At 38.0% G+C, this 22,694-nt stretch overlaps 2 protein-coding genes across 2 annotated transcripts in view; one reads left to right on the forward strand and one right to left on the reverse strand.

Annotated features, from left to right (window-relative positions):
• The first annotated feature begins 742 nt into the window (after positions 1-742).
• On the forward strand, positions 743-3,557 carry rhbdd1 (rhomboid domain containing 1). Its single transcript, XM_056756462.1, has 8 exons — positions 743-935; positions 1,390-1,539; positions 1,653-1,932; positions 2,079-2,211; positions 2,323-2,411; positions 2,497-2,550; positions 2,670-2,867; positions 3,115-3,557. The coding sequence occupies exons 1-8, from the start codon at positions 933-935 to the stop codon at positions 3,201-3,203; spliced, it is 996 nt and encodes a 331-aa protein (XP_056612440.1). The 5' UTR covers positions 743-932; the 3' UTR covers positions 3,204-3,557.
• A 124-nt stretch (positions 3,558-3,681) lies between these two features.
• The window catches only part of col4a4 (collagen, type IV, alpha 4), a 33,815-nt gene continuing 14,802 nt past the window's right edge, over positions 3,682-22,694 (reverse strand). Inside the window, 45 exon segments of the mRNA XM_056756463.1 lie at positions 3,682-6,823; positions 6,911-7,194; positions 7,281-7,469; positions 7,584-7,700; positions 8,770-8,910; positions 8,994-9,101; positions 9,280-9,435; positions 9,513-9,620; positions 9,845-9,973; positions 10,072-10,143; positions 10,269-10,376; positions 10,582-10,618; positions 10,621-10,688; positions 10,917-10,991; positions 11,072-11,135; positions 11,997-12,178; positions 12,330-12,437; positions 12,521-12,664; positions 12,742-12,909; positions 13,268-13,429; positions 14,017-14,235; positions 14,620-14,727; positions 14,801-14,869; positions 14,954-15,137; positions 15,587-15,693; positions 15,811-15,883; positions 15,982-16,142; positions 16,535-16,624; positions 16,864-16,926; positions 17,388-17,483; positions 17,606-17,710; positions 17,796-17,856; positions 17,971-18,024; positions 18,140-18,184; positions 18,382-18,444; positions 18,636-18,680; positions 19,292-19,372; positions 19,460-19,501; positions 19,661-19,696; positions 19,869-19,931; positions 20,029-20,064; positions 21,117-21,185; positions 21,484-21,600; positions 21,738-21,782; positions 21,874-22,008. Of these exon segments, the coding sequence (XP_056612441.1) occupies positions 6,566-6,823; positions 6,911-7,194; positions 7,281-7,469; positions 7,584-7,700; positions 8,770-8,910; positions 8,994-9,101; positions 9,280-9,435; positions 9,513-9,620; positions 9,845-9,973; positions 10,072-10,143; positions 10,269-10,376; positions 10,582-10,618; positions 10,621-10,688; positions 10,917-10,991; positions 11,072-11,135; positions 11,997-12,178; positions 12,330-12,437; positions 12,521-12,664; positions 12,742-12,909; positions 13,268-13,429; positions 14,017-14,235; positions 14,620-14,727; positions 14,801-14,869; positions 14,954-15,137; positions 15,587-15,693; positions 15,811-15,883; positions 15,982-16,142; positions 16,535-16,624; positions 16,864-16,926; positions 17,388-17,483; positions 17,606-17,710; positions 17,796-17,856; positions 17,971-18,024; positions 18,140-18,184; positions 18,382-18,444; positions 18,636-18,680; positions 19,292-19,372; positions 19,460-19,501; positions 19,661-19,696; positions 19,869-19,931; positions 20,029-20,064; positions 21,117-21,185; positions 21,484-21,600; positions 21,738-21,782; positions 21,874-22,008 (4,845 nt within the window). The 3' untranslated portion in view covers positions 3,682-6,565.

Below are 22,694 nucleotides of genomic sequence, written 5' to 3' on the forward strand. Positions count from 1 at the left end.
CATTAACTTTAGCTAGTTTTACTGCATCCAGTCTTGTGCATTGTGTTTGCGCCATCTAGTGGAATATTGTGGTAGTCACTTCACAGTTAATAGATTTAAATCCAGAAAAATGTTGTCAATCCAAAAGTTGGATACCTTCACCATTTCTTACATAATTACAGTTTATCAGTTAACAAAAAGGTAATCAAATATGGGAAGAACTCAGAGTTAAACTATCTAAAGATTTTATCTCGATGATGTCAGATAACTTTGATAAGGTATTTAATGGACCTTGAACTGGTCCCAATCTTTTATAGTTTATACTATAAAATAGTTTTACAACTTTTCCATTTTTGGGTATAATATGTCACAGTTAACTTTATTTTGCTACCCTGGCTTACATAGATGAACTAGTGTCCTGCCACCACTACAGAAATATCAAAAATGATATCTGGTGTATGAATAATTATCGGTTTGACTGTATATATTCGTTATCAAATAAATAACCAAACACTAATAAATCCTTTGATTATTCACATATTTTAATGTATGTTTTGTCTTTTTTTAAAAACGGCTGTAAACACTGTCCAAAACTAATGAAAAGATGCCCAATTTGGACTAAAAAACATTATAAAATGACCAATAAACCATGTTTTGCAACTAATATATGACATAATATAAAACATACAGTTAACAAAACACCCCGCAAAACTTCAGTTCACGTGACCATGACGTCAGCTTTCACTTCCGTGTTTACGTCTGATGAAACTGAAAGAAATGAAAGTAAAATCTGACGTGTCTCACTGCTGTTTGTATATAAGACAGAAGTTTGGGATGCAGAACAGTTAACGGAATGTAGTAACATTAGGACCGATGCAAAATCTTTATCAACTTTACACACTGAAAGACGGACGCCGTTGAAACATCAAGATCTTTATAACACGTTAGATCTGATGGTAAGTGATTTTCTTTGACCAAAGTTGAGTTATAATTACAGTGTAAATGAACGACGGGGCAGTTATGTTTTATAATAATTGCTTATGCACACTAGTATTATATCTACCTGTAAGTTGCTTTAGATAAAAGCGTCTGCTAAATGACTAAATGTATCTAATATATGTATTGTAACAGTAAAGATTGTGCTATGTTATTACTATGAAGGACTTAATAAATCAATAAAGTAACAGATTTTCTTATTATACTGGCAAACTTGTAGCCATGAAAACGCATTGCTGTGTTTTATTGTTATTAAGGGTACAGCAGCATCAACTGTAGTTAATAATACTGCTTGAACTAGCCGTATTGTCCGACAGAGTTAATTTATTATGTCAATATCTCACATTTGTAAATATGTTGTGTTATTGTTTAACATCCTGTGTGTTAGTCTGATACAAGCCTGCTGTGTTTCAGATGCGCAGACAGCGGGGATCTAATCTCGGCCTGCTCTTGCTGGCCACACAGGTTTTCCGGCTGGGTTTAGACAACATCCCACCTGTTACTCTGGCAACATTGGGACTCAATGTCTATTTATTTCTATTTCCACTCAAACCCTTGTTACAGGTACGTAGTACAATACCAAAAACGGTCAAAACACAGAGGACATATGGCTTAAAAACAAACACCAACCCCTGTTACAACAAATGCAGATATTTTTTCTTTCTGTATTTTTGCAGACATGTTTGAGTGTTCGAGAGGCATACTGGTACAGAGACTGGTATCGTTTGCTTCTATCTCCGTTTCACCACGTCGATGACATGCACCTGTACTTCAACATGGCCTCCCTTCTTTGGAAAGGCATCAATTTGGAGAGGAAACTGGGAGGGCCTTGGTTCGCATACCTGCTGTCTGTCTTCTCTGTGCTCACCGGATTGGCCTACCTGCTCTTGGAGGTGGGACTGACGCACATGACAGAAGATTCCTCGTACAGTTTGCAGTGTGCGGTGGGCTTCTCAGGTGAGCGGTGGCATAGAACCAAACAAAGAGTATTTGACTTGTACTGATGGACTGCGCATTGATTCCATGAATTTTTCATCAGGTGTAGATGGTCTGTCGAATACGTCATGAGGTGTCGCTGAAATAAACGTTGTGATTTATTTCAGGTGTTCTGTTTGGGCTGAAGGTGGTGAATAATCATTATCATCCAGGTAGCACCGCTTACATCATGGGTCTGCCTGTTTCCAGTCGCTACGCCTGCTGGGTGGAGTTGATCCTCATCCATATCATGAACCCAGGGTAGGCATGACACTTTTATTCACGATACGAAAAGTTAAAATACTCATCCATAGCATAGTATCTTTAACACACAGCATAGTATTCTTTTAACACACATTCTTGTTTTTAAAGCACCTCATTTGTCGGACACCTGGCTGGCATTCTAGTTGGACTGCTCTACACAAAAGGACCTCTGAAATATCTCATGAATACATGTGCAAGTATGTGTGACCCTGTTGTTTTGTTAACATGCTTATATATACTGCATATATACTGTACATGACCATACGATTCTTAACGTTTTAGGTTTTGTGACATCGAATGGCAATTACGGAAGCCAGCGGACATACAGTTCCTCAGGTAAACACTCACAGATCTTTGAATCGTTTTGTTCTGCCACTATTTAAAAAAATCGATAAGCTTCCATCCCCTCTGACTTTAGATTGAACATTTAAGGAAATTCACCTCTATTTTCATAGGATACAGTGGTTATGGGTCACCATATCCTCCAAACTCTTATGGTCAGCAGTCATTTTATCCCAGGCATGATAACACCCCATACAGGGACACATACAACACACACATGCCCTCTGCACCTCCCCAGCACTCGTATTCGGCTGGTATGTCCGATGAGGAACAGTATGAGGCAGCTGTCAGGGCCAGTCTGAACGACAGAGGTAAGTCTTCCGCTATTATAATGTGTATAGATTTGCATCCTCAGTGATGTTAGGAAAGGTTTGTCAGTGATAGGGATATATTTGTATATTTAAAATTTGTGCACCAGTGTTTGTGTTATGTATCTGATATTGCTACCCCCTACTGACCGCTTGGCAGCTTGACAAGACAACAAAAAGCTGTTCCCACCTGTGATAATTGATGGTTCCAGCAGTTAAAATGTGCTGTATTGGTACTTGTTCTTTACAGGGAGATCTATGCCAACAAGATCACATGGCCTCTCTGACCCAATCGCCGAAGAGGTCCGCTGGCGTCGACTTCAAAGATTTAACAGCTAAGCGTCTACTATATAGAAAACACAGGACAAACATTGAGAAATTACTGTTAGATGGTTAACAGTAAAGAATGTACAAATGATGCAAAAATAAGATGAAAGGATTCTAATGGTTGGTAAAATAGGCTTTATGATGTCACATGGGAATTTGCATTGGAAAATATTTTTACTTTAGTGATGATGATTATAAGTGGCTTTCCATGCAGTATATTGAATGTGTAAAATGATCATTGTTAATCTGCCAACACGAATTGCTATTCTTACATTAAAAGGACTTGCAATGTTTTAAAAACTTTAAAAATACCATTTCTCAAGACAATATTTTTTTTAAAAAAAACAATAAAACATTTTTCATATACTTGTTGAATGATTTTGCATTGGTTCCAAGTTTCTAGATAAACAGGTTTTTTTGGTAACACTTTACAATAATGTTGTTTGTTAACAATGGTAAATGACTTCGACAAATGCTCATTTTTAATTCATGTTAGCTGTGTTAATTATTATTTGTTTATATTAGTTAATGCCAATAATACAAGTGTTCATGTTAGTGCTTGGTGCAATTACTTATGTTAACAGTTACAAAAATACATTTTCACAAGATATATTTTTTAAAATGTAGTAAATGCTAAAATGATGTTTGATGAATAAATGTTAGTACATGTTAGTAGGTGTTAGATAATGCATTAACTTATGTTGACAAATACAACTTTATTCTGTAAAGTGTTACTGTGTTTTACAGCAAAGCTGTTCACATCATAGCTTTATTGTGTTAAACTGCATTGATCTGATTTGTATGTCTCATAACAAATAATACAATATTCATTTTTACCATGTTAACACAGTGCTTTAGAGACAAAATATACAAATGTAAGCATATAAAATGTATACACACAAGTGAAAAATAAGATAAATACATTTGAATTATTTTTAAACTGATTGATATGGTTGGAAAGGCTCAAATGGATGTGGAACACTCAATCTTTATTATAAATCTATTAATTATATTTTTAAACAGTACAAAAGTCTTTCAATAGAAATGCCGGTATCCACTTTAACAGTGTGTTAGTGTGACATTGAGTAGAATGAATAGGTCTATACAATTTAACTGGCTACAATTACTTGGAGAGTATTTACTGTAAATACCAACACATTCAGGCCTAATAGTTGATCTACAGCATCATCTGTGCCCCTGAACAGCTGCCCCTATAGTCTATATATTGGAAGTTGCTTTATTGCTGTTACAATATAATAATGTATTATATAAAATATACGTGAACGTTATTATACGTATAACGTTATAGATTATTTGACTTTTGTGGATTACAAAATATAATTTTCCCCTATATTTTTGAAAAGTCAAAATTTGTCTTCAATCCCTAGATGTAACAGTGCAGTACTTCACATATGGGTGCCATTATTAAAATCAGAGCCAAAAATAGCACCAAAATAATCTCTAGCTAAATAAATACTCTTGACATTTAGTAAAAATATAAAGCAAAGCCGTTTTTAACAGTGCAATCATATTAACATACAAAAATATGCCATGCTTAAAGTCTCCATGTACATGGGCATGGATAGTGGAATACTGAGGGTGTTAGTTTAGTTTTAATGGCTTGAGTTAGTTTAGACAGCGAGAGCCATTATTTTTTAACCAACAAACAAAAAGTAAAACAAAGTAGGGAAGAATATCCAGTGTTGAATACCAATGTAGATAGTACCAATAGTAATGATAATTCATGAATAACATGTAATGACTTACATAGATCAAACAAAACTTCCAGAAAGTTCTATGAAATATAATGCGAAAACCAATCAACCAATCCCATTCGATATCTTATTCCTCCACTAAAAATATCTTTGCTACGTGAGTAAGAAGATTCAGTTCCTTTGGAATTAAATACCTGAGATGAGGGTTAAGAACATTTATTGGTTGTAGCCTATCTGGCCTGTTTGGTAAAACGGCAGGCTAGTGATATAGCAAACTGTAGCTGAAGATCTCTCTCTCAACCGATATAACATGAAGCTGGCAACTGCAGGCACTGGTATACACTGAGCTCACTTAGTCGTGAAGTTGTGAGGGACTACTACAACATTTAAAAAATAAATGGTAGTGAATAAAAATAAGTTTAATATTTTAGAGTGATTTTCAGACACAAATTGAAACAGAAAAAGAAGCATAATTTCGCATTCATTGCTTGATTTCCATCCAATGAAAACCAACTAGAACTTGCAAAGGTGCATTTATATGGACTGATATATAAATTGCATAGATATTCAGCATATAGAGATGCACCGATACTAAATTTCTTCACCGATACCGATTATTCGGAGTGATATCTGCCGATGCCGATAGAATTAATATTTCTTAACTTTTTTTATTAATCTACTATTATTGAACATCAAAGTGGTGATGTTTTTAAACATTTTCAACATACAGAGGACAAATTCAATGCATCTTCATGTCCGCTTTTAATTGATCATTGGCTGTTTTTAAACTGGTGTGAAATATTGCTTTCATCGACTGAGACCGATTATTAGCCGATATATCGGTGCATCTCGAGTATACATAGATGCCTCCTTAGTAGCTGTTTTGAGCCGCTAGACGCAAATCGTCCGCCATATTGGAGGGGTTCAAGAACAATGTAGGACAGACTGACTGTATGTTCACCAACGTAAATGTGAGCATGTATGAATATCAAATGCTACGTTCTGTTGTGAGGACCCAAACATTATAATTGTTAAACTAACACAATAAAACAATACAAAGGTGTTAGCACTACACTAAAAGATTTGAAAAACCTGTTACGTTAAAGAATACATTTAAAAACACAAAGCTACACTATCTCACCGGTGAAAGTTGACCTCATTTCTTCTCAAATTTAAATCTGGGCATTTTTTACAGTTAGTGACAACAGCACATGAAATGTTGACCATTTTAACATGGCGGACGCATCCAGGGTGGTTGAATGTGGCATCTATGTATACAATGTATATGTATCAAGCAACTCCTATTTCTTTTCATATAAACGTGCCTAAACAAAGTCATATGTTTTTATACCAAGACCGTGAAGATGACATATTAGTTGATGCAAAAAGAAGGAGGAAAATGAACACTGACGTGTAGCAACCTGTGCAAATGGTTTCCTAGCACCAAATTGGAAACAAAGGTGTACCAGGCAAAAATTTCATGTTTGACAATGCAGGAACATATTCAGAAAAGATATCAAGTTCACAGCCTGCAGTTCAACAAAAACGGTCACAAACTCGGGTCAGTTTTTTACTCTCCAAAAAAGTGGAAAGGATTTCGATCAATTGACATCTTGATGTGCATTCTCATTGCCGTTGACTTTTAATCTATTGCGGGCATCAGTCCCTCATGCAGACGCTGCATTGGCTGACGCTATTACGTTGTTCCGCTTCATTGTGCAGTACAGCACTGCGATGGGGAGGGTTGAAACGCCCAGTGTCCACTTTAGTCAGCCAAAAACTGTAACTTGAGGTGAAATAATGGCACGTGCCGCGTGCACCTTGACACTCCACGAACGGCTGACTGCGGAAGTCCTTCAAACAGCTTCCCGTTGATGTCAGGGACTGTCCCCCACCCTCGTCCCCTGATCCTGTATGCTGGAACACAGAGATGTCATGCCAAGTGATCAGATTACATTATATTAAATGTTTTTTATCTACATTTTATTTATGTATCCACCTTACCATAATGAATGAATATCCCGTCCAGAGATTTCTCCATTTGGGTGGACATTGTGGTGCAGACAGGTCTTGACTGTGCATTGCAACAGTTGGTGATGAAGCTTCACACACCACACATCTGCTAATATGCGGTCGTATTTCCAGCCCCTCCAGAGGCTGCGTGGTACTGGAGGCCGTGGTGGACAGCCAGAAGGATTTGTCGTTGCGACTTGCATATCCGCACGTTTCCATATTACAACAGGAGAACGGCATTGTGCTGAAAATTCGCACACAGGAACCCGCCTGGCCTGAGGAACACACACAAAGTATTTGTGTAAGCTTATGTTCGTGTAAATCGTATTGTTTTTCTATGGTGTGTGCGTAAACCTCATACCAAGGTCTTGTGTGTGCGCCCTCTCTTGACCCTCCAGATATAGCAGGCTGTATCCCTCCCACAACTTAGTCAGGCCAAATTGACAAACAGGGACGATTTCAGACTGGCTGTGCATCACCAAAAGGAACCCAGAGGTTATCTTCCTTTGTTGTCCATGAGGACCCTGCTCACCAGGGGTTCCCGGGGGACCTGGTGTAGAAGAAATCGGACAGAAATAGTTCAATTAAAGGGTCGATACCCGTAAAGCCAAATGTTTATTATTTTAAGGTGTGATTAAATCAAATCAAGTCTTTATAAACACACCCTTAGATCCTTGTGGTCCTCTTCGGCCAGGATCTCCGGGGGATCCAGGTGCTCCATCCAATCCCATCAACCCCTTTGGTCCACGGTCTCCAATAGCCCCAATGACACCCTTTTTACCTTTACCAGTAACAGGCTCAAATCAGACCATACACTAAACATACCGGTTTTGTTTTGAGTTAAAAAATATATAATAGTTAGATAGTCTAAATTAGTCTTTCTTATATTTTTGTTTTTCATGCTAATTTTAGTTTGATTAGTAGGAATTTTTATGTTCTTTACTATTTATTTATTTTTTATATTGCTATACGAGTTGAATTTATTTTATTTATTTTTATTTATTTTCAATTCATAATTTTAGTTCCTCAATTTAAACTTATGCTGAGGCAACATTTTTTTATTTCATTTAGTATTCAGAAAATGTTTAGGGTTTATAAAAATAATTTGATATAAAAATATTTCTTTCTTATCTTATTACGTTTTTATGGTGATTTATTTGGTAAATCAGCTGTATTATGAGCAGTGTTGGGTAAGTTGCTCTGAAAAAGTAATAAATTACTAGTTACATAATAGTGTAATTAGATTACTGTACAAATGACTCTGTCCGAAAAAAAGTATTTAGTTACTCATTACTAATTACTTTCTATATCCTTCATCAACCTTGATAATTTAAGTGGTTCAAGGATAGACATGAAACGGCTTATTTAATTATATAAAATAAATTATATTAAACTGCATAAAGTATTATTATTAACTGACCAAACTACTTGAAATGTGAGAATTATACATCAAAGCATCGATTTAAAATTAGAGTTTGAATTTTGATGTCAATTCCACTATTGCACTCGCATATATTACACAAAGTATTTTAGTTTAATTACATCAAAAGTAACTGTAATTAAATAACTACTAAGTAACTAGTTACACCCAATACCGATTATGAGTTATCATTACTTAATCAAATCAACCCAACTACACTTTGGTTGATCTTAATTCTACTTTACTTGTTGGTATTTATGAACAACAGATAAAACTTGATTTTTTTAATTTAGTTGTTGCTTTAATTTATTGGCTTTTGCGAATGAATTCTTCGTTGCACACAGTCTTAAAGGCAAAAATAAAAATTGTGATAATCAATCTAATCAATTTAAACTCTCAATTTAAACTGCAATTGTGAAAAGGGTTATACCTTTCGGGCCCGCTGTTCCACTTGGTCCGGGCACACCCTGAATACCATCCAGGCCACGAAGTCCACGAGGACCTGGAGGTCCCCGTGGAGCAGCACAGGATTGTTCAGGAGGTTTGACAGTCCCAGGGTCTCCTTTCTGACCTACAAATTTACAGCGAGAGAGAGACTTTTGTTATAAGATGGCAGAAAAATAGTCAAATCAATGATTTGAGGTTCCAACTGACCAGGATGTCCCCTGTCTCCCTTCACACCACAAACTCCGGGCGGACCACAATTACCCTTTGTCCCAGGGGGTCCAGGAAGGCCCATAAGTCCAAACTGTCCTCTTTCACCTGTGTGACCATTGTATATTTTTAGACTGCTGGTAGAAGCTGAAATTCCTCAGACATTCCCCATTTATGGCCTAAAGAATTAGCTAGCTAAATAAATTGCAAAATTGAATGATGCATTAATCAGAAAAACTACTGATACTATTTTTACATTTATATTTCATTCATATTACTTCTTCACCTTTTGGACCTTCTGAGCCCGGACATCCTGGGGGACCATTGAGTCCTTTGCATCCTTTTTCACCTTTATTGCCAGTTAACCCAGGGGTACCTGGGTCACCGCAATCTCCCCGAACTGCGAACACACTGCCTGGCTCTCCCATCTCTCCCATTGGCCCTGGAATCGCAAACCTAACGTAACCCAACACATGTCTTTATTATGTACCACACACTTCTCTCCAAATGTACACGCACCTGGTGGTCCATCTGGTCCACTGTACCCCAGCTCTCCACATTCTCCAGGTAAAGGATTTGTACAATTATCACCAGGAGGACCGGCAGGGCCGTTTAAACCAGTCTCTCCTACACAGATGGAGAGAGAATGAATGACTTTGTTCAATATTTTGACCGCTGGTAGAAGCTGAAGCTACTCAGCCAAAAGGCCATTTTCCCCATTTATGTAAGTGGCCATGTATTCTGAAGAAATTGCAAGCAAAATTAAATTGCATATATTTAAAATATTCTAAATATGAAATTGACGTTTCGCACACCACATAAGCTTTGGAAAGTTTACATCCTAGACGTACCTTGAACCCCATGTGGTCCTCTAGGACCACAGACACCTATTTTTGACGTTCCTTGCAACCCTTGATCTCCTTGAATACCCTTATCTCCTGGGAGCCCTGGAGGTCCTTCATTGCCCTTCAAACTCATTCCTAAATGAGAAGAAACGAGAGAGAAATGCAGGAACAATACAGAGAAATACATATTGCATAAGTAATGCAAATTTATTTTGCTGATAAATATGACTCACCTCGGGACCCCACTGCACCTTTGACCCCCTTAAGACCATCTAACCCATGGAGCCCCGGAGGCCCTGGAGATCCTGTGAGAGTGAACACCCAACATTCATTAATAAACAACAGATCAACTTCATTTAAATAAAGAATATATATATATTTTTATTAGAGGAAGAAACAGTTTGACTGTGAATTGGGTCAGTATTCTGACCTCTGGTGCCTGAGTTTCCTATATTTCCTTCAGGTCCTTGTGCACCAGGTGGTCCTGGAGGGCCTTCCGAACCATGCCTTCCACATGGACCTGGGGGTCCCACCACACCTGAAAGAAGTGGTACGATGTTTGGTTACTACTGTTCTGCAAAATATCATCTTTTGTCTTCCTTAGAAGATAGAAAGTCATTAAGTTTTGGAATGGCTTAAGGGTGAATAAGAGATGAAGGAATTATCATTTTTGGGTGAACCATCCCTTTAAGCAGTGTAAGAGCACACACAACATAATACTATTGTTTTAATGGATATTTTACCTTGGAATCCGCACCGGCCTAAACTTCCAGGTGGTCCGGGTTGACCAAAGGGGCCATACGGCCCGGAGGCCCAGGGTCACCGTGGTCTCCCTTTTCACCAGGTGGTGCTATGGAGAGAAGAGTTTTTTGCATGCATTTCTATAATTCTGAAATTACAGAAGACTCATGTACAAATAATCAGACTGAAACTAAATGAACAGAAAAGGTGAGGCGTAAATCCAAGATGGTATGGGACGAATATTGCAGATATTTTATATTACATCTTAAAAACTAGGTATACAAACTGATATTTCCCTACAAGGAAATAAATCTAGATTTGTTTTTGAAATTCACACCTGGTAAGCCATTTTTCCCAGCTGGGCCTCTTGCACCTGTTCGTCCTGATTCACCAATTGATTCTCCTCTATCACCTGCTCAAGACAAGAAGATTTAACATGCATATTTCGTAATTAAAAATATATTTTTTATATAAAACTAAACAGTTTCCTACCTTTAGGTCCATCATATCCAGGAAAACCAGGAGTCCCAGCCATACCAGTCAATCCAGGGTCACCCTACAACAATAACATTTATTAATCCCCCCAATCAAGTTTTCCTTAGTTCAAATAAATGGTTCCCTTCATGTCAATGGGATAGGATTTTGTGACGTTTCTACATTTCAAAAGAACATTAATCTGGTATTTGGGGTCAGTATGACCCCAATTGAAAATGAATCGGAATTGCGAAAAAAAAATATATTTATCATTTGTAAAACAAAACAATTCAATAAATCCATCATAAATTTGAAAATTTCCATACAGAAATGAAAGCCTGGTTCTAGAGTGCATATGCTATGCAGGAAAGACATGTTCATGCGCACACGCACACATTTGTATATGTGGTTTACGAGGATTCTCCATCAACGTAATGATTTTTTTACTGTACAAAACTGTATATTCTATTCCCTAACCTTAACCCCAAACGTAACTATCACAGAAAACCAAAATCAGGGGCCAGCGAGATCTTCAGCAGCACAAATTACAAAGCTGACGTTTCCAAATGCAGCAAAAACTACAAAAATTCGACTATTGAAAGAAGGTTTATTTTTTATCTCGTGTCTAACGTTTATATTTATACATAACTTCACTAAATGTACCACAAAATTTCTAATACGAGCAGTTGGCCCTCCGCTGGTCATAACAATTTATTCATCCTTTTAGGTTTATCTATACTCAGCAGATGGCAGAATTCTACAGTCATACTGACCCCAAATACCAGTAGTTTATACAAGAAATGAGGACCTTATGTGGGTTAATAACTGGGCCTTTTTCATGTACAGTATCTATTTTTAAATCCTCTCAAGACCAACAACAAACTCAGTCAACCAACTTTAGATCATTAATTATGATAAGAAAGAAAGAAAGATATGATCTTACTAGTTCACCATTCTGCCCAGGATATCCCACAATGCCTGCTGGCCCAGGCCGGCCGCGTCTTCCGGGCTCACCTGGCTGTCCGGGGACACCAGGTGGTCCCCGACTGACACTTTCAAACCCAGGTGGTCCGTTAAATCCTGGAAGCCCTGGTTGTCCAGGACAACCTGGTACACCCTTGTCACCTGAGAAATAAGATAAAAGACTTAAAGCTCACTAAATCTGGGATTTGAGAAAAGCCTGAACCAAAAATGAAATGCTTTAAGCGTGGATAAATCTAAATCTGACCAAATGAGACATTTTCATCTCCAAGTATGACAGATTTAATTATTTCACCTCTTGGTCCAGGGAAACCAATCAATCCATGTTGTCCAGGCGGGCCGGCCTGTCCTTTCTCTGGAATCGAGATGCTTTCTCCCAGAGGTCCTGGTGGTCCTGCACATCCTGCGGTGCACAGATTCCAAAACATGTTCATTTGGTCCCTTTAACTCCCATCCTAGCACAGGAGCAGTATAATAGTAAAATACCTTTCTGGCCCTTGGATCCATTATCCCCTGGAACACCTGGACGTCCGTCAAGCCCTATTTTGCCTTTCGGTCCATGGGCCCCTGGAGGACCAGTCTGCCCTGGATTGCCATAACAGCCATTTTGTCCAGGATATCCAGGCAAACCTTAGCAACACATTTGGTTATAGACCAGAAACACAAGACCCTGTGACATCGTTGTTTTGTAATTCTAAACACCTTACCTTTTATTCCATCGTTTCCAGAAATTCCATTGTCTCCTCTGAGTCCTGGAGGACCCTGAAGTCCAGGGAGTCCAGGATGGCCTTGGATACCGGGGTTACCAGCACGGCCCTTGGCTCCATAATCTGTAAATCCTAATTCCCCAGGTGACCCCTTCTCTCCAGGAGAACCTAACACATGTGGACACTTATTTATCCATCTTAACTAAACCTCCCCTTTAGGTTTTATAGATTTGAAACATGAAATAATATAAAAAAAATAGTGTCTTTGTAATGCACTACTTTATATTTTCATGTTGTCATATAACCAATGTCTCTAAAAGTTTGGTGTCACTTCACTAAATTGTTTCCAATAATCAAAAAAATATTTAAATTTGTAAATGCATGCTTAAATATTGAAGTTACTTAAGTACAGTATTTGTGCCAACATTCAGTTTTTTAACTAAAAGAAAAACAACAAACTTTATTAAATAGAATTTTCTGAAAGGATGACTTATGACTGACTAAAAACAAAGAATTAATAAATTACCTTGCTTGCCAGGGTACCCAGGTGGTCCAGACTGGCCAGGTGGACCAGGTTCTCCTTCATCACACCTATCCGGTCTGCTGCCAGGGCAACCGGGTGGTCCTGTTGTACCAGCTACTCCCTTAGTCCCTTTTTTACCAGGAAGCCCAGGAATACCAGATAAACCTATAGAAAAACAAACCTCTGAAACTTAGTGTCAAAGTAACAAAAACATCACCAAAAAAAACACAAAAATGAAAGGTCCAGTGTATGAAATTTAGTAGCATCTGGCGGCGAGGTTGTGAATTGCAACCTACTGTTCACTCCACCCCTCCCCACTCTCTTTCGAAGCACTAAGGTGGCTTACACAGGACTAAGATGTCGTCACGGTTTCACTTCTTTGGCGAAGGAGATAATTATTTATGAAAAGCGCTCTGTACAGTAGTTTGTCCGTTAAGGGCTACTGTAAAAACAACTTGGCGAATTCTATGTAAGGGGACATGCCTTGTATCTAGATAGAAAAAACTCATTCTAAGGTAATAAAAAGCATAACGCTTCATTATGTAAGGTCTTTATACACCTCTGAAGATATAGTTATGTACATTGTATTGCAATACTGTCAATAGACCCTCCAAGATATTACACACTGGACCTTTACATTCATGTTCAATACTATTAGCTCAATGTCTTGACAGTCCCGTTTTAAACCATATTTCAAGACTGACCACTAACTAGTCCCATCTCTATCAAAGGAATTATTCAAATGTGGATACCCTGCATTCCAATTGGTCCAGGAGGTCCAGGAACACCTTTAGGACCCTGTCTTCCCTGAAGCCCACAGGGCCCCGTTGGTCCAAAACCCCCAGCGATCGAGTCTCCACAACACCCTTTCAGACCCTCAGGTCCCCGGAAACCCGGTGTCCCAGGTGAACCGTGAATACTGTTACCGTCAGAGCCGGTGTCACCTGGATCTCCACAAAGTCCTTCAGAACCTACAGAAGATAAGTTAGGAATATATAAGTAAAGCTGTAACATGTAACATCCATCTACAAACTGTATCATCCTCTCAGTCTGAAACATAAAACCTCATGTTAGATATACTTACTGTATCTTTACATGAGTTGAGTTGAACGATCTATTTAAAAAGATCTTGCTTATAAGCTTACCGTTGTGAACCGTAAGCTTGTGCTGACCATAATATATTTTGGTTTATTTTTAACAAAAAAATAACCGTATTCTTTATAATGTTCTCGGGTACTTTTAAATATTAATCCTAATATTGAATAGACTCAATTACATTCATACTGTATATTCATTAGGAATACCATTTTCTAAAATAATTTTGTGTTTAGTGTTTACATTGGTACAATATTTACCTTTGTTACCGATTGGTCCACAATCTCCTGAGTCACCTCTTTCACCCCTCGGACCAATAGGTCCAATTTTTCCCCTACATCCTGGATCTCCAGGCCTTCCTCTATCACCTGAAAAAATAACATATAAATATTTGGGCCATAAAGGTTGCTTATAATTTCTGTGACATTTTAAATATTGTACCTTGGAAACCAGGTACCCCTTTGGAACCAGGAGCTCCAGGTATGCCAGGAAAATGAGCTGGTGCATCGCCTATTGAAAGAACGAATCCATTACATTTCTTTTTTAAAGGAGACAGTTGTATTAGGTTGTGATAGTGTGACATTTTTCATTAACCTCGGGTTCCTTTAAGCCCAGGGTGTCCTGTTTGGCCTCGCGGTCCTGTGTCCCCTTGTTGGCCACGTTGCCCGAGCAACCCCATCATACATATACCAGCAGGACCAGTTGGACCTCTGCAGCCTTTAGCACCAGTCAAACCTGGACATCCTCTATCACCTGGCAAACCAAGAACATTATCTCCCTGGAAAAAGAAAGAAAGCCATTAATAATGCTATTTTTGTCAAAATACCAAAAAAAAATACTGACAGATACTTTGGTAGTCACTAGATTTTTTTTAAATAATATTTTTCCTTTTCAATTGATATTACCCATGACCTAAAGTGTAAAGGGTATCTATAAATATGCACACTTTGGTGACCACCTCAAATAAACACAGAGGATTCAATAGCGTCATTTAGTAGCTGACAAATCAAACAGCTCTAAAACTACATATACTGCTCAGATGAATGTGCTTTTAATATTGTCTAACAAAAACAGAATAAACCTCAGTTATAAATGAGTAAATAAATGACCATTCCATAAAGTCTTGGGTTTGTAAATTTTATTCCTCCTAGCAGTTCAAGCACTTCATGTGTCACTTCATGTGTTTTTTTGCGTCACTGAATAACAGAGTAACATGCTGTGACTGACCGGAGGTCCAGGATCTCCAAGAGAACCCATTTTCCCATCATCCCCCTTCCTCCCATGATATCCCGGGCCTCCAAATGGTCCAGAGAATCCTGTTTCACCTTTATATCCTTTAAACAACAAGCAGATAGAAATCCAAAATAGGCTGAACAAAGGTGTGAATCAACCAATACATTCAATATTAAAAAAAAGTAACAACACAGTATAAAATCGCAAAAATGTCTGACCTTTTATACTTGACACCATAACATCGCCTTTCTTTCCTTTTAATCCTCTGACACCTCTGATGCCCCTGGGACCCTGTCAAACAGAATATTACACAAGGTACATTGTGAACCCACATACATGCATGTTCATTGCATGTGTTTGTTTTTAAAGATATCTAGCGGTTTACATACTATTATACCATCTTCACCCTTCACCCCAATAGGCCCAGCATCACCGATAGGTCCTCGGGGCCCCGTCCTCCCAGGATCACCAGGGTCACCAGGAACTCCTGGAGGGCCGAGCGTACCAGGCATGTCACCAAGGGGTTTACAAGCACAATCCCCATCAGGACCTGAAAGAAACACAAAAGGAGATGTCCTCCAAATTTAAGAAGACTTTTTGCTGCCACCTAATGGAAACCCCTTAACACTACATGCTTTCAGGCGTCTCAAACCCCCCCAAAATACTCAGGACCATGGACAGCACAAACCAAGACGCTGCTTTGATAACAAGCATTTTCATAATAAAACCTAAATTTTGAATAAGCACAATATAGCAATATAAAGAGCACATTTATGATCAAATACGACTTAAAATTGACGCTCAAATTATCCCGTGAGACTTGCACTAAAAGTTATAAGTTATAAGAAGTAGAAGTTCAACTAGAAGTTAAACTAAACTGACCAATCCGCATAATATACCATACTGCATATGAAAATAAAATGTTCATTTGTCAAAACTCACCTTTCCTCCCACTGACACCTGGTAATCCACATGGCCCTCTCTCTCCAGGCTCTCCAGGTTTTCCTCCTTTACCAGGAATGCAGTAGTATCCTATAACACAGACATATATATTTAAAAAAAATATTAAGAAAAATTATTTACAAACTTACATGCAGGCAATTGTTATAAGTAATATAAAAGACATCATAAAGGCCCCCTGTTGAAATTTAGCGGCATCTAGTGGTGAGGTTGCGAATTACAACCAACGGCTCACTTTATAGTTGCTATGGGTTAGTACACGGTCCAAAATAAAGTAAATAAAATGACAAAGAAATTCTGTAACTTCTCACCAGGAGGGCCAGGATTTCCTTGAACTCCTTTAGTCCCTGGAAGGCCCCGTTTCCCAGGTTCCCCTGGTAGAGTTGTGAATTTTTTTCATTAAAAATAAATTTCACACATTCATAGTGCCATAAATACGCCTTTCTACTTTTGTAAAATGAAAAATTTAAAACACAAGTATATACTGTATGCATTAAGTTTTTGTAGACTAGACTAGACTAGGTTTTATTTAAAGGGACAGTTCACCCAAAAATGAAACTTCTGTCATCATTTACTCACCCTCATGTCATTTCAAACCTGAATGACTTTCTCTTTTCCGCCGTACACAAAAGAAGATATTTTGAAGAATGTTGGAAACCGAACAATGGCAGTACCCATTCACATCTATTGTATGGGCACAAAACCAATGCGAGTCGATGGGTTTACCAACATTGTTTGTTTACCAACATTCTTTCAAATGTATTCTTTTGTGTTTTGCAGAAAAAAGCATACCACTATCCTTTGAGGACTGACAACACATGTACCATCCACTCACCCAAAGTTTCGCCTGGAGTGTCAAGTAATCTTCCTTTTTCTCCTTTTTCTCCTTTATGCCCGGCGATACCCTGAAGACCAAACTCACCCATTGCACCTAACAGCAAAACAATCATTGCAACCATATTTAAAGTACATGTATATACATGTATATGTATTATTGCAATGAAGGCATGACATCGTTTACAGTTCACGTTTGACACATGCACAGACACACACCTCTATCAGCTGCTCCGTATTCACCAGGGAGGCCGGGTATACCCATCAGTCCCCTGTCACCAGGCGGCCCGGGTGCACCAGGAGGGCCTTGATCTCCAAACAGTCCTAGAACATCCACACATATTTTAGATCACAAGAAGACAAAAACTGTGAAACATTTTGTTGCGTTGTTCTTATTTAAACACTTTACCTGCTTTATCATTGTTTACGTAAGTCTGACTTCCTTTACGTCCAGGATCACCTGGGTCTCCCTGTTACACATTAAAGCGGTGTCAGTGACTAAATTACAATACAGTGCAGTTCCTAAATGAATCACTTTCATTTATGCAATGCAACTGAAAACGATTCAGAACAATGTGTGTGACCTTCTCTCCTTTGTTGCCATAAAGACCAGGAAGACCGTTTTCTCCCCGCTGCCCCTGTATAAACAAAAAACATTTCTATATATAACACAAAAGCATATCATATAAATATTATAAAAGTTCTACAAGATTTTAATCCCAAAAAATGTCCATGATAATTGTATAAGTTTACCTTAGGTCCTGGAACGCCTGGTCCACCAGAATAACCAGAAGGACCCTTAAATAATTTTAAAACAAACTGCATTTGATACTAAGAATGATTGGAATGAGATTTTACGATCAGATGGTTTGAAAATGTTGGCTGGTTTGGGATGTTATGATATGTTTACGGTTTACAGCGATCAGTCACATTGTATTAATATAGTATTTGGTTTGGAGTGATCTGTTGATATAAAAAATGATAAATATTCTTACTGGGGGTCCAGAGACACCAATCCCGCCTTTCTCTCCTTTCTCTGCCGAAGGCCCAACAGGACCCTCAAATACGGAAAAAAATGAATACACAGCATTTTATATAGCAGTACATGACATAGGATATAACAAATATTACATTTAGTACAGTATCAATAGGCTTTAAAAAAATCTACAACAGAAAACAGCAGAGCCTGCAGGCCAAATGATTCCTTTTTAGTTCTAAAACACATACGAACTCACACGCTAATACTCACTTCTATCCCAGGGTTTCCACAAAGTCCTTTCTCCCCTTTACCACCCTATAAAAAAGGATAATAACATGAAATTTTTGCTTTTCTGAAAACAATATATCATACAGCTTTCCTGTAGCTCAGTGGAAAGAGCATTGCGTTAACAACGCAAGGTTGTGGGTTCGATCCCAGGGGATTGCAGATACCCAAGTATAAATGTATAGGATAATTCAATGTAAGTCGCTTTGGATAAAAGCGTCTGCCAAATGCATAAATGTAAATGTAATACATGAACACTAAGTGCACATTTCAAACAAAAGCATATACTGACTGTGGTCGACACCTTTAAAGCTTTAAAAGGATAGTTCACCCCAAAATGTAAATCCTGTTATCATTAACTCAACCTCTTGTCATTTCAAACCTGTGTGACTTTCTTTCTTCCGCAGAACACAAAAGAAGATATTTTGTAGAAAGTAAGTAACCGAACAGCACCAAATGGGTGGTGGTTACATTCTTCAAAATCTCTTCTTTTGTGTTCTGCGGAAGAAAGTCATACAGGTTTGAAATGGCATGATGATTAGTAAATGATGACAGAATTTTTTTGGGGGGGTGAATAATCACTTTAATGGACAATATACCTTCACAGCATCATCATCTGCAAATGAGGTGAGTAACTTTACCTTATCTCCTTTAATGCAGTCTTCTAGGTTTGGCTCCACAAACTCAAAGGGACCAGGATCACCCTTTGGACCCTCGTACCCCTGTACGAGACAATGAACCAAGCATCACATCACACATTCAGTGTAAGATTACTAACATATAAACCCACAGTACAATGTGTTATTTACCTCATCTCCTCTAGGTCCCGCCAGTGATCTACCTCGCTCTCCCTAAAGCAAAATAAATGATGATTTATAAAAACACGATGACAAAAATAAAGATGACAGACAGATAGAAATGCTGAATGCTTTTTGGACAGATAATGAATCATGGCATAGGGACAAATAATGACATATTTGAATGAGGAGATCTGAGGTCGCAGAACTCACCGGTGGACCTCTTGGACCAGGTAGACCCTGTGGACCCTAAAAGAGGGCGAGAAAGAGAGAGAGATTTCCCTCGTGATACAGACATAGCTATGCTTGGCAAAATAGAGGCCGCCATTAAAAAAAAGGTATGCCCATAGACAACTGTACAAATTGATCAACATCAGCAGCTATACATATGAACACAAGGAGGAGAACACGCTCTGCTCACCCTGAGGCCTTTAGGTCCCACTGGTCCTGGAAAACCTTGTGGACCGACAATTCCATCAAAACCCTTTGATCCACATGAGAACACAAACAAAACAAACCTAACTAATAAATAAATAAAACTTATACCGAGCAATGAATTACTCTTTGTACGGAGTACATACTTGTGGTCCAGGGAGCCCTGGTCCTCCATCAGGACCCTGAGAATGAAGATAACGTGCCGATTTATTAGACGTGAATATATATAAAAACTAAATAAAATAACGGTAACACTTTAAAATAAGGTGCTGTTTGTTAAAGGGGGGCAACCGATTTCCGAATTACACTTTAGACAACTGAGTCGGGCCGAGTACCAAAACAACCTTGTAGCCAATCAGCAGTAATGTGCACAGGATGGACATTAGGCGAGCCGAGCGCTGACGAAAGCGAAAGATGGGGGCAGGGGTGTGTTTGTTTTGGAGATTTGAACATCAACAACCCTGCCTTTAACAATTGGTTAATGCATCAGCTTAAATAAACTAACAATGAACAATACTAATACAGCATTTATCAATGTTAATTCATGTTCATTTCAGCATTTACTAATACAATATTAAAATCAAACATTATGTCTGTTAAAATTAGTTAATGCACCATGAATTGACATGATCTAACATTGACAAGGATTAATAAATACTGAAAAACTGTATTGTTCATTGTTGGCTAATGTTAGCTAATGTATTTAGTTACAAATGTGAACATATAGCACCTTATTGTACAGTTTTACCAAAATAACTATATATATAGCTACACTACCAATTAAAATGTCAATTTTATTTATATAGCACTACATTAATCTACGACATAGAAATACTTAAGGTGCATGTCTAATATGTGCACGTCTAATATTTAATAGAGAGGGCGTGACTTAGTAGAAGGTTTGAAGTTGGAATAAAGTCAAAAGTTCCTTCTGTACCGTTATTCTTAAATGTGGAAAAATAACAAACTAGACTACGTAATAAAATAAGTAAACACTACAACAAATAAACAAGACCTATGCTATATTTTAGCATCTTTGAAGTAAATTCACTTCAAAAAAAAAAAAATGTGTTTATAAACCAACTTCTTGACGTGTCACCTACTCTGCCTTAAATATTCACTCTTTAAAATGTCAAAAATGTAAGCATCATTTGTACGATCATGAGATAAAAACAAAAACACACATATGTTGCATAGACAATATTAATGCATTATTTAAAGCCATTATACATACGGGTTTTCCAGGCATGTATATTGTTCTACAAGTGGCGTTTCCATTGACACCTTTACATCCAGGTGCACCCTGAGTAAAAAAGACAAAATAAGACATGCTTGTGATACTGTTGGAACAGAGACTTCCTGAGTGCCGCTGTTAAAAACTACACTGACACAAAGTTCTGCTGCTTAAATGTGTTAAAACATGATGATTTGGTTATTTTATTAACATCAATGATGGTCCATACATAACAAATTGAATTATATAAAAATGTATGACATGACCACTATATAGCGTGAACATAAATAAGCAGATACAGGCTCTGTTACAGTTTGTCTGAGTGCCACAGGATGTCTGACATGGGTTTGCTATAGTGGAGTTGTACCATCAGTCCTGGGGGTCCGGGTTGCCCGTTTTCACCGACCAGCCCAGGATCTCCTATGGATCCCTTACAACCATCCTTCCCTGGAAGTCCAGGAAGACCACCAGGACCAGGATGACCCTTAAGTGCAATAAAAATATTTGCACACATAGGTATACTGTATAATTTATAGAATATTAAGTAGTAAATTTCAGACACATGTCTGCTACACAAATGCATCTGCTGCACAGTTTAAACTCTAAAGTATTGCAACTTACTGGGACACCATCTAAACCAGTATGGCCTACAACTCCTTGGCTGCCCTGAAACAAACACATTTTTGCAACAAGATAAATATTTTGTGTTGAATGATAGAATAGAAGAAGGGATGTGTATGTCCGTGTTTGTATTTACTCTGTCTCCACGTGGGCCAACCACCCCAGGAAATCCAATCGTTCCTCGCTGACCCTTCTCGCCCGGCAGTCCTTTAATGCCCGGCAAACCCAATGGACCCTGGGGACCCTGCAGACCTAATGTACCAGTAGGCCCCTAGAAAACATTAATATTTATTAACATTAGTGATTTGTTATTTTCATCCATATCGATCTGACTTGTAGTACTTGAATGGAATAGTTCACACCTCTTAAATTGTTTATTTACCCTAAACCTGTATGACTTACTTTTATCTGCAGGACACAAACCTCACATCTTCAGATATTTAAAAGAATGTTGGTAACTAAACAACACTGACCCCCATGGAATTCAATTGTATGGAACCAAACCCACCGAGACATTTCTCAGAATATCTTCTTTTTTGTTGAAAAAACTCACAGGTATTGAATTATGGGAGGGTGAATAAATAATGACATTTCTTTGGAGGTGAACTATATTACCTTTAAAGTCACCATGAAATCAAACATGAAGTGTTTAAACAGTGTTGCAGTGATTAGTAAAATTATTTATCCGTGCACTACATTCTTTTTTCAAAATTCTTTTCCACTCGTAATCTTAAATCAAAAATATGAAGCTCCTCTCCCCCTCTGAACAAAATCTCTTCACCACATGACGTCAGCAATAAAAAAAAGGTAGGACGATACTGACTGTGCAATGGCCAGGCATGTTTATCCCTCCCCTCCAGGTCCAACGTCCAAACCAATCAAAAAGGGAAAGGCTAAATAAAGCCCCGCCCTACATTTTTTTCAATTTCAGAAGCATGGATATGGAAAAAAAATGTA

The sequence above is a fragment of the Triplophysa dalaica genome, chromosome 9 (assembly GCF_015846415.1).
Source record: "Triplophysa dalaica isolate WHDGS20190420 chromosome 9, ASM1584641v1, whole genome shotgun sequence".
Lineage (NCBI taxonomy): Eukaryota > Metazoa > Chordata > Actinopteri > Cypriniformes > Nemacheilidae > Triplophysa > Triplophysa dalaica.

Coding starts and splice junctions, on each gene's coding strand:
- rhbdd1 (XM_056756462.1), top strand. Junction 1,933..2,078: donor GTGTGCGGTGGGCTTCTCAG/GTGAGCGGTGGC, acceptor GATTTATTTCAG/GTGTTCTGTTTGGGCTGAAG. Junction 2,212..2,322: donor ATCCATATCATGAACCCAGG/GTAGGCATGACA, acceptor TTGTTTTTAAAG/CACCTCATTTGTCGGACACC.